Below are 15,036 nucleotides of genomic sequence, written 5' to 3' on the forward strand. Positions count from 1 at the left end.
CTCAGGGAACAAGACGCAATTCAATCTGGGTCCTGTAGCATTTGGTGCTTTTGTGCAAAAATGACTTTGCTTTGTAGAATGAGGTAAAAACCATTATTCAGTGGAGAAATGTATGAAAGCAAGCAATTAATTACATTTTAGTGGTAGCAATCCTGTGGCTAGCTTTCAGAAGATGTAGTTCAAAACAACTTTACTGGGTTGCCAAGCCAAAAGAGAAAAAAGAATGAGCTGGCTTATAAAGAAATGTCATTACTTTAGCCCCCTGAGAGCTGGCACCTTACCCAAGTCTTTCCTTGCTTTCTTCTGGTGTCAGCTGATCAAAGGTCTTTGCTTCTTCAGCACCCAAGAAGGCATCATGGTCATAATCAAAACTCTGAGCATCATTGTGAACTTTGTCGCTGAGCTGAGGCTCATGGTGTACACGGTCCTTCTTTTCTGTGGGCTTGCTCAAAGCAAAGGCTGTGCACAAGGACAGGCACATAAGAAACTGTCGCAGGTCCATGATAATCAGATCTTAAAGAAAAACAAAGATTAGTTAATTCCAGAAGCAGTGTGCTTTGTAATTAAACAAGAAATTAAAAGCTTACATCCAGTTACTAATTTGATTTCACCCCAAATATTACTACTTAATCCATAAAATAAGAATGGTAGAATAGGAGACTTTCCATTTTTTATGGTAAGAATTTTTCACCAAGTTTCCTTCATCTGATTGGAAGTTGACAAGGAATCAGTTAAAATATCCACCTTGTAAGTAGGCCCCCTTTAAAAAACACCAAAGTAGAACATTAATCCTTTTAAAAAGTCAAAGAACCAACATTTAAATTCAAACTAACTTACTGACTCCCAACAACTTTACTTTTTGTACTACATCAGAGGTCTGATCTTTAAACCTGGCTGGTTATTAGGATCACCTAAGAAGCTTTAATAAAATTCCCCCTATTGAATTAGAATCTTTGAAGTTGAATGAATGCATCTGTAGTTTTAAATGCTTCTCAGGTGATTCTGATGATCATTAGATTAGGAACCATGAAACATTTGAGCAGAGTCCTTCTCCTATATATAGCACCAAGTTGCCTCTCATTATTTATGCTCAATCTCAAATCATCTTCAAAGATCAAACCATTCAAATGGTACAGTGATGGATAACAACTGCTTCAGCATTCCTTATACTGTGTTTCCCAAACTTGCCCGGGGAATAAAGACAGCCTAGAGTGCTGTTCAAAGTACAGGTTCCCAGGTCCTAGTCCAACTGTCAGAATCTCGGCAGTCACAGGTGATTCTAATGAACAAGCACACGGCTGGAACACTTTACTGAAAAATGATTAAAAATTGCAAAGAATATGGAGAACAGAGTGCTACTGGAGAGATTGTGGGAGGAGGGATGGGCTAAATGGGTAAGAGGCATTAAGGAATCTACTCCTGAATTCATTGTTGCACTATATGCTAAATAACTTGGATGTAAATTAAAAAAATTAAATAAAAATACCAAAAAAGAAAAAAAAAAACTTGCAGAGAAGCTGCAGGATGGCAACTTGTTTATCAGACTCTACAGATACCCCTCAGTATTGTCTAGAGAGGTTATGGTCTTAGAGAAAAAACTATAAAATTAAAAATCAAAAGGAAAGATTTTCCCAACTCTTGTATTTTAACTAACCTTTCACCAGTAGAATATGGATTCTGAATGCTTTTCCCCCTGCAGTTAAGTTTTTGTAAATTCATGTAATCTCTTATTCATTTCTGTTTGTGATTAATGGCTCCCTTACTGGGTAGACAGGTGGTTATTAGGCATGAAGCTTGTTGTGGGTTGAACTGTGTCTCCCTAAAAAGATGTGAAGTCCTGACCCTGGTACCCGCAAATGTGACCTTATTTGGAAACAGGATCTTTGCAGAGGTAATTAAGTTAAAATGAGGTCATTTGGATTAGGGTGGGCTCTAATCCAATGACTGATATGCTTATAAAAGGAGGGAAGTTTGGACAGACACTCAGAGAAGAGAATGCCAAGTTATATGAAAAGAGGCAGAGATTGGAATGATGCATCTGCCAGTCTAGGATTCCTGGCAACCCCAGAGGCTACGAAGAGGGAGGGAAGGATCCTCCCCTGGAGCCTAAAGACAGAGCATGGCTCTGCCAACTCTTTGATTTCTAATTTCTAGCCTCTAGAACTAGGAGAGACTATATGAACTTCTATGTCACTCAGTTTGTGGTAATTTGTTACAGCAGTCGGAGGAAAGTAATAAAAGGCTCAGTATGCAGAAGGTCACTGCATCACATGAAAGTTAAACGCATTATCTTATCCTAATTTGCAGATTAAACTAGCCAGACTTCACTTTCCACAGGATGTCACTAGTGGAACCATTTGGTCCAAAGGCTCATAATTTTTATGTAAATATTTTTAAAAACATGAAAATTCTTTCAGCATAACTTAACTCAGTGGGGTCCTCAATCTAGACTGACTGCACCCTAGTATTACCCAAAAACTCAAGAAAATATGACCACTAGGTCCCACTCCTAACTATTAACATTTTTAAAAAGCAGTCAGGTTGTGAACCACTATTTTAATTAACCTCTCAAACAGCCATAGTGATAGCTTCAGAAGTTTGACCTGAAAGTATACTTAATATAAACAAACTGCATATATCTGATCCTGCCTCAAAACTTTGGGAACCAGAATGAATTGCTCCAGGGGATAAAGAAATTAAATACGCCAGATTAGATGTATTTTAATTATCTTTCTTGTAACCTCCAAAGAGCAGTTAAAGGAAGTTACATTGCATTACCTTGGATTTACAGAATTCTTTGATTAAAAAAATTTTTTTTTAATTTTTAAAAATTGGGGCGCTTGGGTGGCTTAGTCGGTTAAGTGTCCGACTTCAGCTCAGGTCATGATCTCACGGTCCGTGGGTTCGAGCCCCGCATCGGGCTCTGTGCTGACGGCTCAGAGCCTGGAGCCTGCTTCGGATTCTGTGTCTCCCTCTCTCTCTGCCCTTACTCTGCTCATGCTCAGTCTCTCTCTGTCTCAAAAAAAAAAAAAAAAAGAAAAGAAAAAAATTAAAAAAAATTAAAAAAAAGAAAAATTACTTCTAGGGAGAGAGATTTTTTTTTTTTTTTTAAGAGAGAGAGGGAGGGAGAGAGGCTGAGAGAGAATCCCAAGCAGGCTTCCACACTCAGTATGGAGCCCAACAAGCCCAATGCGGAGCTTGATCTTAAAACCCTGAGATCACACTGAGCCAAAATAGAGTCAGGACACTTAACCGACTCAGCACCTCTAGAGTCCTTTGGATTCAATAAACTAAAAAATGTTTACCACAGCTGTTGGTGAGCATGTTATATAAAGCAGAAGGAAAGCGAATAGGAGAAATATGTTTAATCCCAATACAACCTAGAGAGCTGATTATACAAAAGCAAAACCTGAGGCCTCCATGAATAACTTTCAGCCTGTAAATGCATACAAGGATTTCCAACACCTGGGAAAGCAGTGCAGTGGAGAAGGGTGAGAAGGTCCTGAAATGGCAGAGGAGGATTTGTCAATAGAGTAGAAAGTAGAGTAAATAGGACACTGCCAATAAGTCAAACAGAAACTCAGCTAAGGAGATAATGGAAGGCAGTCACTCCCCCCAATGCCAATCCCCCCCCCCCAAAGTACTTTCACTTGATGGTTGTTAAGACTGATGAAACCCCGTGGTGCTTGAGTGGCTCAGTCAGTTAAGCATGTAACTTCAGCTCAGGTCATGATCCCTCCAGTTTGTGAGTTCAAGTCCCGCATCACCTTGGGCTCTGTGCTGACAGCTCAGAGCCTGGAGCCTGCTTTGGATTCTGTGTCTCCCTCTTTCTCTGTGCTCCCCTCACTCACACTCTCTCTCACTCAAAAATAAACATTAAAAAATAAAAATAAAAAAGACTGATGAAAACCCATGAGAAGCAACATGAAAGAACAAGAGACTCAGAGAAACGGGAAGAAGGTGGTACTTAAGCTGTTCCCACCAATGTTAGAACTCAGATATGCTTCTGAAAGCTTATAAGGATTCTGTTCCATGCTATTCCATCAAAACACCCAAATTTGTATACAAAGGCACTTGCACAAAGATATTCAACAATGACAGTTTATAATGATAAAAAAAATGGAAAACGAAACCAGAGAACTAGTAAATACACATTAAATCTGTATTATGGAACAGTACACAAAGGTTAAAAAGAATGAGGTGGATCAGTCTGCACTGAAATGGAAAATTTACCAACATGTTAAGTTGAACAACAAAAAAGCAAGTTGCAAATCAATGTCAAGATCTCATTTACGTAAAAAGAAAAAACCAAACAGCCTCCCAGATTGTTTATATTTGTATACAATATAACACATATGCACAAAAATGGCATGGAAGGATAAACATCTGTCTGTAAATGGTGGTAACCCCAGGCTCAGGGGAGAAGAGATGGGGTGGGGTAGTGAGGCTGGCTTGGAGTGAACTTTAATACCGTACTCTGTTGTCTATATTTTGTAAATGAGTACACATTCATGTGTATTATCTGTTTGTATTATATTTTTTTAGGTTTATTTATGTATTGAGTGGGGGGGAGGGGGGGGGGGAATGAGAGGCATAAAGAGAGGGAGAATCCCAAGCAGGCTGGGGCTCAAACTCAAGAACTGTGAGATCATGACCCAAGCCGGAATCAAGAGTTGGACACTTAACCGACTTAACCACCCAGGCACCCCTTTGTGTTTTTAAACAATATTATAAAAACTCTTTTCAGTATTGCAAAACAAACATTTTCAAGCCATTTCTCTAGATTGAAAGAGGAAACTGAAGCAAAAACAACTACTCTTAAGACAAACTTTTTAAAGTAAAACATGCTGTTCTACAATAAAACTTCAGGCTACCCTTCAATAATTCAACTGATCAATCAAATCTGTGGAACAGTAAAGAGAAAACTAGAGATTTAGTGGCTCTCTTAAATGCCAAAGTGAATATGCCTTTATTTTAGGGCAAAACTTCCATCTCAAACTAGAAACAATTCTTGAGACTTACAAAACTCTCCAGAGACAACAAATTTCTGTTATTTTGTTACATATCCAAACAGTATCTAGAGGTTTACAAAATGAAGTAAAATCAAGTCACTGCAACAGATTTTCCTTATGCCTATTAGTACGGGAACCTCACATTTAGAAAAGTTTTATAAATGACTAATTACTAATTACATCCCCAGAGTAAAATACCCTAACAATTCTGGCATAATAGCTTAACAACTCTTGTAAACCCTAAACGTTACAATATGAATAAATGCATTAAGCTCATTACCAGGGCCTGGAAAAGATACGTGCAAAGTTTTGATACATGTAACATAGAGAAATATAACTGATTCACTGTGATTTAGAGGGAAAACATTTAAGTTTCAGGCTTAACATTGCTTTTCTTTTTTAAAGTTTATTTATTTTGAGAGGGAGAGCACACGTGCAGGCACACAGTGCAGGCACAGAAGTAGGGGAGAAGGGGGAGGGGGGAGGGGGAGGGGGAGAGGGGGGAGAGGGGGAGAATCCCAAGCAGGCTCCATGCTGTCAGCACAGAGCTTGAACCCACGAACCCATGAGATCATGACCAGAGCTGAAACCAAGAGTCGGACACCACCCAGGCGCCCCATCAGGCTTAACATCTTGACAACAAGAGAAGAATTCCAGAGTAAAAGTCAAGAGCTCCTGCTTTATCATCTATCCAACTTTTTCCTTTCCCTCTCTCAATTAATCTTCCAATCCCACCCCTGTGAAGTCTCTTTCCACCATTCTGTCAATCAATACTTCTCAGGTCTCCAAAATCTAAAATCAGTCTTGTTCAGACCTTGCTATTCACTCAAGCTTGCCCTTCCCTTTCCTTCACCCGTAGGAGTGTCTCTGCTGCTATCTCTGCTTCCTCACTACCTACTGCCACCCTGAAATCTAGCTATCTACCACTGATGCAACTGCTTTAACAAGTCATCAAAGACCACTTGATGGACAAAGCCTATGGTCCTACCTTCATCTCTCTGCAGTGGGCAATGAAAAGCCCTGCACTTAAAATAACTTTTTTTTTTTAAATATACGCTCTTTGTGCTCACATGTATCAACTCCTGGTTATTAGAAACTTTACAAAGGCCTCTTGTTCCATGAATATGGATACTAAAAAAAGACTGTACTAGATTTATCTAAATCCATATAGCATATAAAAAATGTTCAAGTAGAAGCAAAGAATATCCCCCAAGACAAAGGATATTTTATGTGGGAAGATGTGAGAACAGTACAACTTTTTACACGAGGTATTGAAGAACTACATTAGTGCCGTTAATTTCTGAAGCATCTTTCTCTTTTCAACCAAACTGAAACCAAATGATAGAAAACGAAATGGCCCTTCTTTTTCTCCTTCCCTCTCATCACAGCTACACATCAATGGATAACAAGATATCAGGAAAACATAAATGAAGGACTTAGTTGTATGAATTTTTACCATGTGATCTAGAAGGTAAATCAATGATTGTGCAAAAAGCATCTCCCCATCTATTTCTTAAATGACCTATAAATTTTTTCTTTCTAAAATTCTGCCCCTCCCTCTCCAAGGGTAACATCTAATATTTTCTCGTTAAAAAAAAAAAAAAAATTGGACCGGTACTGTTCAGGACAATAACAGTCACATGGGCTGCTAAGCACTTGAACTGTGGCTAGTGTGAATTAAGATGTGATATGTGTTATACTTTACATAGAAAGAAGGGTATTTTGTATGTACTGGATTTAATAAATTATTAAATTAATTTAACCTGCTTTAAAATTTCAGGTGAAATGTATTCATGTGACTTGTACTGTATTTTTATTGGATAGTGGCATGTTAGTCACAAACTAAATAGAACAGAAAAAAATATCAAGTAACTATCATCGTTTTGAAGTATGTCACCAATAAGGGTCTTCTGCAAAGTTATTTTCATGAATCGCTCCAGTTAATTTAGAAGGAGAAAAGATTAATATCATAAGCTTGAATTTCTTTCAATAACAAAGATTAGCCTGAAGAATCAGTTTATTTTAGTCATCCAAAATTTTCCTTGAAAGCTCTAATTCTTGTTATTTCCCTCCCTTCCTTCCCAGTCATTGGTCATAGAATACTTAAATTGTTTCAGGGAAATTTAGATGTCTGGATTAAATACAACTTCTCAAGAACATTACCACTGAGTGATCCCACAGATATTCTGGTTGATCAAAGACCCACTGCTCAAAGTTAACAAGTGAGAGAAATGGGTGTGGCAGTAAAATTCCCATTCTCTGAGCTGGATATTCAGCAAAAAAGGCAATCCTAAGTGACTACTTCAATTTTGAATTAGGGGAACAGCCTGGGCCTATAATAAGGCCCAGGTTATGAAATCTAGAAATTAAAGCTATCTGGTTATCTGACATTCTTTACTTATGACTTTAGTACAAGTACCACCAATGCATTATCACATTAAAGGAATAATGTCATCCTTCGTGATCTGATAAAAGTTATGACAGCCATTTATTCAATGTTTTTCTAGTGATGAAACAAATTTACAACAGTTCATTAACACCTTTTTTAAATATATATTTTTTATTTTATATTTGAGAGAGAGACAGAACGAGCAGGAGAGAGGCAGAGAGATGGGAGACAGAATCTGAAGCAGGCTCCAGTCTCTGAGCTGTCAGCACAGAGCAGGACTTGGGGCTTGAACTCACAAGCAGTGAGGTCATGACCCAAGCCAAACACCTTTTGATTACACTATTTATGGTACTGAGAGCACACATTTATAAGAGCTGAGAACAGAAAACTGCAAAATTTGGCAATAGAACAGCTTTAAGAATGACAAACTATTAGGCTTCATGAGTTCTATACCCAGGGCGACAGAGTACAAATTTAACATTGTTCTGGCTATGAAGAAAAAATTTAAGAAAAAAATTCCAGAAAATTCTGAGAGAAAAAAAGTTTCCTTTGGGGCTGATGAAACTTTAAAACATAATTGCCACAGGAATGCTTTGCAAAGTGGCCACAGGAGTTTTGTTTTCTACTTGTAACTTTGCCATGCATGTTTAACATGCATAAAGTCCTTGAGAATTTGGTAGTTATTTTAGCTCAACCTCCCTTCTGTGCCAAATATCTATAAATAATTTTAAAGTCCTAGATGAAAAGATCTACCTACTATGATTACTCCAGCTGGAAGTAATCTATACCAATTACTCCCAACTTGTATAAAATGTTTGTACCACTCCACAACAGATCATAGGCTACTCTAAGCTGTCTCCTTAGCTCCCCTATAGATACTATATTTTATTTTTTTGATGTTTTATTTATTTTTAAGAAAGAGACAGAGTGTAGGTGGAGGAGGAGCAGAGAGGGAGGGAGACACAATCTGAAGCAGGCTCCAGGCTCTGAGCTGTCAGCACAGAGCCCGATGCGGGGCTCAAACCCACGAACCATGAGATCATGACCTGAGCCGAAGTCAGACGCTTAACTGATTAAGCTACCCAGGCGCTCCTAAATATTACATGTTTAAAAGGCAGGACTCTCAGCTAATAGAAACTGATATCTTTTTTTTTTAAATTTTTTTTTTAACGTTTATTTATTTTTGAGACAGAGAGAGAGCATGAACAGGGGAGGGTCAGAGAGAGAGAGACACAGAATCCGAAACAGGCTCCAGGGTCCGAGCCATCAGCACAGAGCCTGACATGGAGCTTGACTCTCGAACCGCGAGATCATGACCTGAGCCGAAGTCGGACGTTTAACCGACTGAGCCACCCAGGCGCCCCGAAACTGGTATCTTTCTATGTCCCTAATACAGTGTCTTGCACTTTTTATATACCATTTTACTAGATTAGCTGGACAGTACTTGGCAGAAATGCAGTTCCTGCCTGCTCCCAACCCCCAATTCCCCTTACCGGATCTGGCCATCAGAAAAGCACCTTTCAGCTGTTTTAACTCTAATACATAAATTACACCATCAGCCACACCCATATTTAAGAATTCACAGAGGATCTAGGATGTTATGGCCTAGCATCTCCAGTGTCTAGGCCTGGCTACACCTCTGTCTTCCCAACACCCCTGCCACACCCATGTTTTAGAAATTTGATGTTAATATCAACATACTGATCAATTACTGATACAGGTGCAATGTAAATAAAATGCCACCAGTAAGTATCTTAACACATCACTGGATGAATGGAAGCAAACAATTATACTGAGAGTGATGAACTGATTTCACAGCTGAAACCCAGTACCATCCACTCAGGCATACCCAATTCACCTTTATGGGTTCATGGGCCTCCTAGCTGTAATCATCAAAAAAATCCTATTGGACATCCCTAAATCACTGTAAAACTCAGATAAGGCCTAGGCAACCTATCCTCTACACACAATTACAACTTACAGGTTTGTACTGTAAATGTGTACTATACTACTTAAATTCTTCAGTGATGGCCATCGTTTGTTACTTGGTTAACTAAATTTACTGAATGAGGTCAGACATGCATTTGTGTTGTGTCTTCCACTCCAGGGCAAAAAAATTTTATCAGAGATTATACGTTCTCTACTTCCCAGTTATAAAATCGTATTAGAAGCAACCTTATTGCCAATTCATTAACGTTGACTTTATGGTCCCTGCCGCCAGGAAGTGAATGCAGTTCAACTCCCAGAGACATTATTTTGGGAATTTACACGCTCAGTAATTGAGATCAAGGGCCCTAAAATTTTAGCAAGAGACCCAGGAAATTTTTGCCTTGATGCAAAAGCTGCTCTCAAAACTATCGACCACCAACTATGCTCTTAATCAGGGCAGCTACAGGGAATTAAGTTTACTTCTGAACATAATATGCCAAAAAACAGAACTAGGGTCTGCACCTAGAAGCAACAAAACAAGGTAAAAGCTACAATTCCCTAATAAAGGTTTAAAAACTCTTTTCTGTCGCTGACAGAACGATGCAGCCAAACATGAAGGCTAGAAATAGTCGGCTTTTCTTTAAAATTACACAAAGTTTTATTTTAAATCACAAAATGTCTTCCCGCTTTCTCCCCGCTCCCCCCGCCGTTTCTACACCCTCAAAGTCGGTGAACACGACTTTCTTGGCAGACGCACTCGGGATGTGGCCTTGGGGCTGAGCTGGAGGACACAGGTAGGCCGGTTAGTGGGAGGTGGCAGAGAACTGTTACAATACTACTATTCCACTGCCCTCCGACCTTCAGTTGGCAAACAAGAGTGACCCTCTAGACCGAGGGACTCGTTGAGAGACGGGACCCAAGGACGGCGGACGTGGCAAGCCAGGCACAAAACAGTACCCCACACAACGCAAAGCCGGGAGCCGGAGTTCGCCGAGACCCAGGCCCCTCCCCAGAGCGCGCGGGAGGGCGAGCGGCGGCCTTCGATTCAGACTGCGCGCTGAGGGCTCGGGGGTCGCGAGCAGGCTCAAGGCCCGTAACCCCGCGCTAGCAGAAACAGGGGCCCCGAACGAAGGGGACCTATGCCGCGTCGAGAGCGAGGACCGAAAGAAAGCGAATAAGGGAGATGGTGCGAAAGGACCGAGGGCCACGACACCTACCTTTCCTCGTAGCGCCCCCAGCCCAGGCTGCCACGGCCGCCTCTCACCCACGGGCTCAGCTCACGCGCGCAAGCACCGCCCAACCGGAAGCGATTCCGCGTCCCGCCCCCATCCGCCTCGCCGGAGGCCTCCTGACCAATCATCAACGAGCCCGCCGCTGACGCACAGCTTCCCCGGACACCCATTGGCCCTACAGTCGCGTAGCCGGGATTGGCTGGAAAGCGCCACGTCCCCGCGAGCGCGCCGAGTGCGTGGACCGGATTCCCGCCCGACGCTGGTCCCCGGCGGTGTGGGGGTGATGAGCCCCAGCCCCCGACTCCGGGCGGCTTGTGGGCGCGGCTGTCTGCCAGCCACGTCCCAGTTCACAGCGCATGACTCGGCCTCCACAGGGCTTCTTGGATTACTCTGCTAGTTATCTCCTTGCCCACTAGCACGTAGGACCGAATTAATTCGCCTGCATCAGTCCCCAGCTGTATTGAACAATACCAATTTTTTTCCTACTGCTCTGATCGGGTGGCCTACGAGAGGGTCTTCAGTCGTTGGCTCCAGTGTATCTTTCTGCTTTATCTACTCCCTCTCACAGATCTTGTGGTCTGTCCACCATTATCTCGGTGTTACCTAACAGCTGGCTGGCCCTTTCACATCTCTTTGGTGTTCTGCCTTCAAGTGACCTTCTCCGCCTGGACGAAGTGCGTTTTCCTGATTCTCTGCGTTATGAATGTCAATAGAAGTCCCGGTTAGCTTTTTAGAAGTCTTTCCTGACCCCACCAGACATAATAATCCTTTATTTGCCTTCCTAACACTTTGTATCTTCAATACACTTTGCCAAATTTTGCTATAAAAAGCTGCTTATCCATATGTCCTCCTCTAGGCTAAGCTCCAGGGCAGAGACAGGACTTCCTCATCTTTTTATCTACAGCTCTGACCTTGCTGCCCAGTTCAGAGTAAATGGTTAATAATGTTAAGTAAACTGAATAGGCGGAACCCATAGTATTTCCCTGATTTAAGAGGAATATAGGAAATTTTTCACTTACTCATTTTCATGTCACGAAATTCAAAGAAGCATTAAATGAGGGCCACTACGTTTGCAAAACAAATGGAACATAAACATGTTCTTAGCAAAGCCTCTATAATTTAAAAGCCAATGGAAACGCATAGTATGCTGATGAGAGCGTTAAATACAAAGCAAATTAATATACTTTTAAGTGCCAAGGTGAGAGGCTGACTGAATGCTTTGGGAATTCAGACACAGGAGTGACAGTGACCCTTGGTGGTAGCCCGTGAGGTCTTCCTAAGAAGGTGTGACTCAGGCTGGACTAAGGAATTCTTTTTTTTTTTTTTTTTGGACTAAGGAATTCTTGAATGCAAATACTCAGCAACAGCAGTAACAGGAACAAGGGCAAGCGGGGAACAGAGGAGCAGGTAAATTTTCATGCCAGGTTGGGGATGAGAGGTGTAAAAAAGGTGGGGGAAGGGCGTGAAGATGAGGAGAGAACACAGATATAAGTTTCTCAAAGTAATGCAAAGTCTTAATCTGAGGAGCCTGAGCTGAAGGCAGTAGGAATTGTCGGTCTTCTGAAGGTTTCTAGGCTTGCACCTGTGTGGGAGGTAGGAGATTGAAAGTGGTTCTTTCTGGGAGGAATATCTCCTAATTGGGATTAACTACAGAACTGACTGCATCAGGAAGTAATTTAAAAACTTTAAAAAGTGACTCCTTGAAGTCAGGTGCTGGTAAACCCACGATGGATAGGACATGGCCCCTGCCCCCATGGAACTGTAGACCAGTGGGAGAGCCACCCATCTCGGAAGTGTTCTAGAGGAAGGTGGGTAAGGTAATGGGACTCTGCCGGGGATGGGGCCCTGCAACCCTGAGATCCCCGTGGATAAGGGCTTTGCGTAGGCAGAGCAAGAAAAGTAGGAAAGAACTCTTACATACGAGAAAAGTTCTTAAAGTGGAAATAACAAGTCCTGGACCCAGTGACTGCTGAGATGACAGAAATGAAGAAGCACCCAGAAATGTAAAGTTTTAGTCATAGGAAACAGGGAGAATGAGCTAGGTAGGTGGAAGAGAAATGAGTTGAGCTCAAGACATGGGAAATCTAAGACGATGGCAGAACACCTAAAAAGAGAGAGCCGATAGGCTGGAGGAGATTCTTAGAAGGGTCATTGGCCAGGAGGCAACTGAGGGAGCCATGAGAACAAGTGAGCTTTCCGAGGAGAAGAAAGCACATCGAGCTTCGAGGGAGCCCCAGAGTTAGAAAGTAGGTGGAGGAGGAAGAGGACGCAAGGGGTGACGCACACAAGACATGCCACCTTACCTGCACCCAAAGCCCATTAGCCCTGGATTCTGTCTCTGAGAGAAGCACTGAGGGAATGTTTACGGCCGGTGTGATGTCAACCTCACAAGGCTGATGTTCTTGAGGCATTCCCTGTTCTGCCCATACGGTGCCACTAAGCATTTACTCCACAAATAAATGTATTGTTTCCTGTGTGCCAGATGCTGTTCTAGGCACTGGGAGACAGCAACAGACAAAATAGACCAAACTCTATTATGGTGCTTGTGTTCTGGTATGTAGCTAATAATCCAGGTAAAAAAGCAAAATATATAGAGTGGGAGGTAGTGATAGGTACCAAGGAAGAAAATAAGGCAGGAAAGGAGAGAAGAGAGTGCTGGGACTATCCAGAGTGGTGTCGTAATCTTAGAAAGAGTGGCCAGGGAAGGCTCATAAAGAGAGGGACATGTAAGTGAACATCCGAAGGTGGTGGAGGAACATTCCAGGAAAAGGGAACAAGAGTAAAGGCCCTGACCTGAAGCATCCTTGGAGTGTTTCAGAAGCAACCAGGAGCCAGTTTGGCTGGACTGTGGTAATTAAGCAGAGTGGAGAAAATGAGGTCGGAGAGGAGGTAACAGGAGAGATGGCGGTGAGGAGGAGAGGGACACCACGTGGAGCCTTTAGGCTATTGTAAGGACCTTCCCTTTTCCTGTGGCCGAGCTGGCTATTTGCCAGACTCTTTCCTCTTCCTTCTATGGACACAGCTAGGCTGCAGTGTGCACAGGTAACTCAGATCTGGCCAAAGGAAAAGTAGCAGGTACAATGTCTACTACTTTTAGTCCTTGCCGTACAAACCTGCCGCATGCCATTCTCCAAGTTCTTTCTCTTTCTGTGGCAACCCTAGAAGCCGTGTATTGCAGATGGCCCGTCGCAAGATGGAAGGAGCCCAGGTTCTTGTTAAACAATCGCTCACGGAGGGCGCCTGGGTGGCTCAGTTGGTTAAGCATCTGACTCACGGTTTTGGCTCCGGTCATGATCTCACCGTTCATGGGTTCAGGCCCCGCATTGGGCTCTGCGCTGACAGTGCGGAGCCTGCTGGGATTCTCTCTCTCCCTCTTTCTCTGCCCCTCCCCCACTCATGCTTGCTCGCGTGCTCTCTCTCTCAAAATAAACTTAAAAAAAAAACTTAAAAATAAACTTAAAAAAAACTTAAAAAACTTAAAAAAAAACCAGGGACGCCATTTGGGGACTTTTTCTGAGAAATAAACTTCTATTGGCTATTTTATGCCACTGACATATTAGAATTTATCTCTTACAGAGCTAGCATTTCCTTAACTGATGCAGATGGGAAGACATTGGAAGGTTTTGCAGAAAAATGACGTGATCTAAGAGTTTCACGAGGCTACATTTGGCTGAAGAGGGTGAGATTAGAAACAAGCCACCGTGATCTGGACTAGAGATACCAACTTGGGAGTCATTGGTTTATGTGTGATATGCAACCACAAACTTTGCTTTGGAGATGGTATAAGGGTGTTGATGAGAACGAATCAGCAAAGGAAACTGAGAAGTAAAATCAGTGAAGGAGGAAAGCCAAGAGAATGCAGTGTTCTAGAAGCCAAGTGAAGAAAGCATTTCAAAGAGAAAGGAGTAGCTACATATGTCACATGCTGGTAACAGTAACATGAGGACTGATTAGCCACTGACTTGAGCAATAGGGGGGCAGGTTTGGTGGGGAAGCGGGTTCAAAAACCTACTAGAGGGATTCAGGACAGAATAGGAAGCAAGAAATTGGAAACGCTTTCAAGGAGTTTGCTTTAGAGGGGTAGAGAAAATTGGAGCAGAGGGGGAGAGGGACCGACAGAGGTTTTGTTATATTTTCTTCTACAAGCAACACCAGTTTTATTGCTGTTGGGAGGGATCTAGGAGCAAGGATAAAACTGATGTAAGAAAAAGGGAGAATTGCTGGAGGAGTGTCCTTGGGTAGAAGAGATGGGATAGGATCTAGTACTGAAGGGGAAGAGTTGAACTTTGCTTAGAACTCAGACAGTTCTTCCATAGTAACAAGGAGAGAAACAATGCCTGGTAAGTGGCGGGCATGGTCATGAGAGCTTGGAGTTCTCTTTCAGCTGCTAGCTACTATGTTCTCGGTGAAAAAGGAAGCTGAGGGGCGCCTGGGTACCTGAGTCGGTTAAGCGTCCGACTTGGGCTCAGATCAT

The 15,036-nt window shown here is 42.2% G+C and overlaps 1 protein-coding gene across 2 annotated transcripts in view; it reads right to left on the bottom strand.

Moving 5' to 3' along the window:
* Positions 1-10,694, bottom strand: part of CALU (calumenin) — a 30,680-nt gene extending 19,986 nt beyond the window's left edge. Inside the window, exons 1-2 of one of the 2 annotated variants that reach the window (XM_015071083.3) lie at positions 10,548-10,694; positions 282-513 (exon numbers count right to left, since the gene is read on the bottom strand). In XM_015071083.3, the coding sequence (XP_014926569.1) occupies positions 282-502 (221 nt within the window). In that variant the 5' untranslated portion in view covers positions 503-513; positions 10,548-10,694. The remainder of the gene's footprint in view (positions 1-281; positions 514-10,547) is intronic. The other variant, XM_015071081.3, reaches the window with a different exon arrangement.
* Positions 10,695-15,036: the final 4,342 nt, after the last annotated feature.

This window comes from Acinonyx jubatus, chromosome A2 (genome assembly GCF_027475565.1).
Source record: "Acinonyx jubatus isolate Ajub_Pintada_27869175 chromosome A2, VMU_Ajub_asm_v1.0, whole genome shotgun sequence".
Lineage (NCBI taxonomy): Eukaryota > Metazoa > Chordata > Mammalia > Carnivora > Felidae > Acinonyx > Acinonyx jubatus.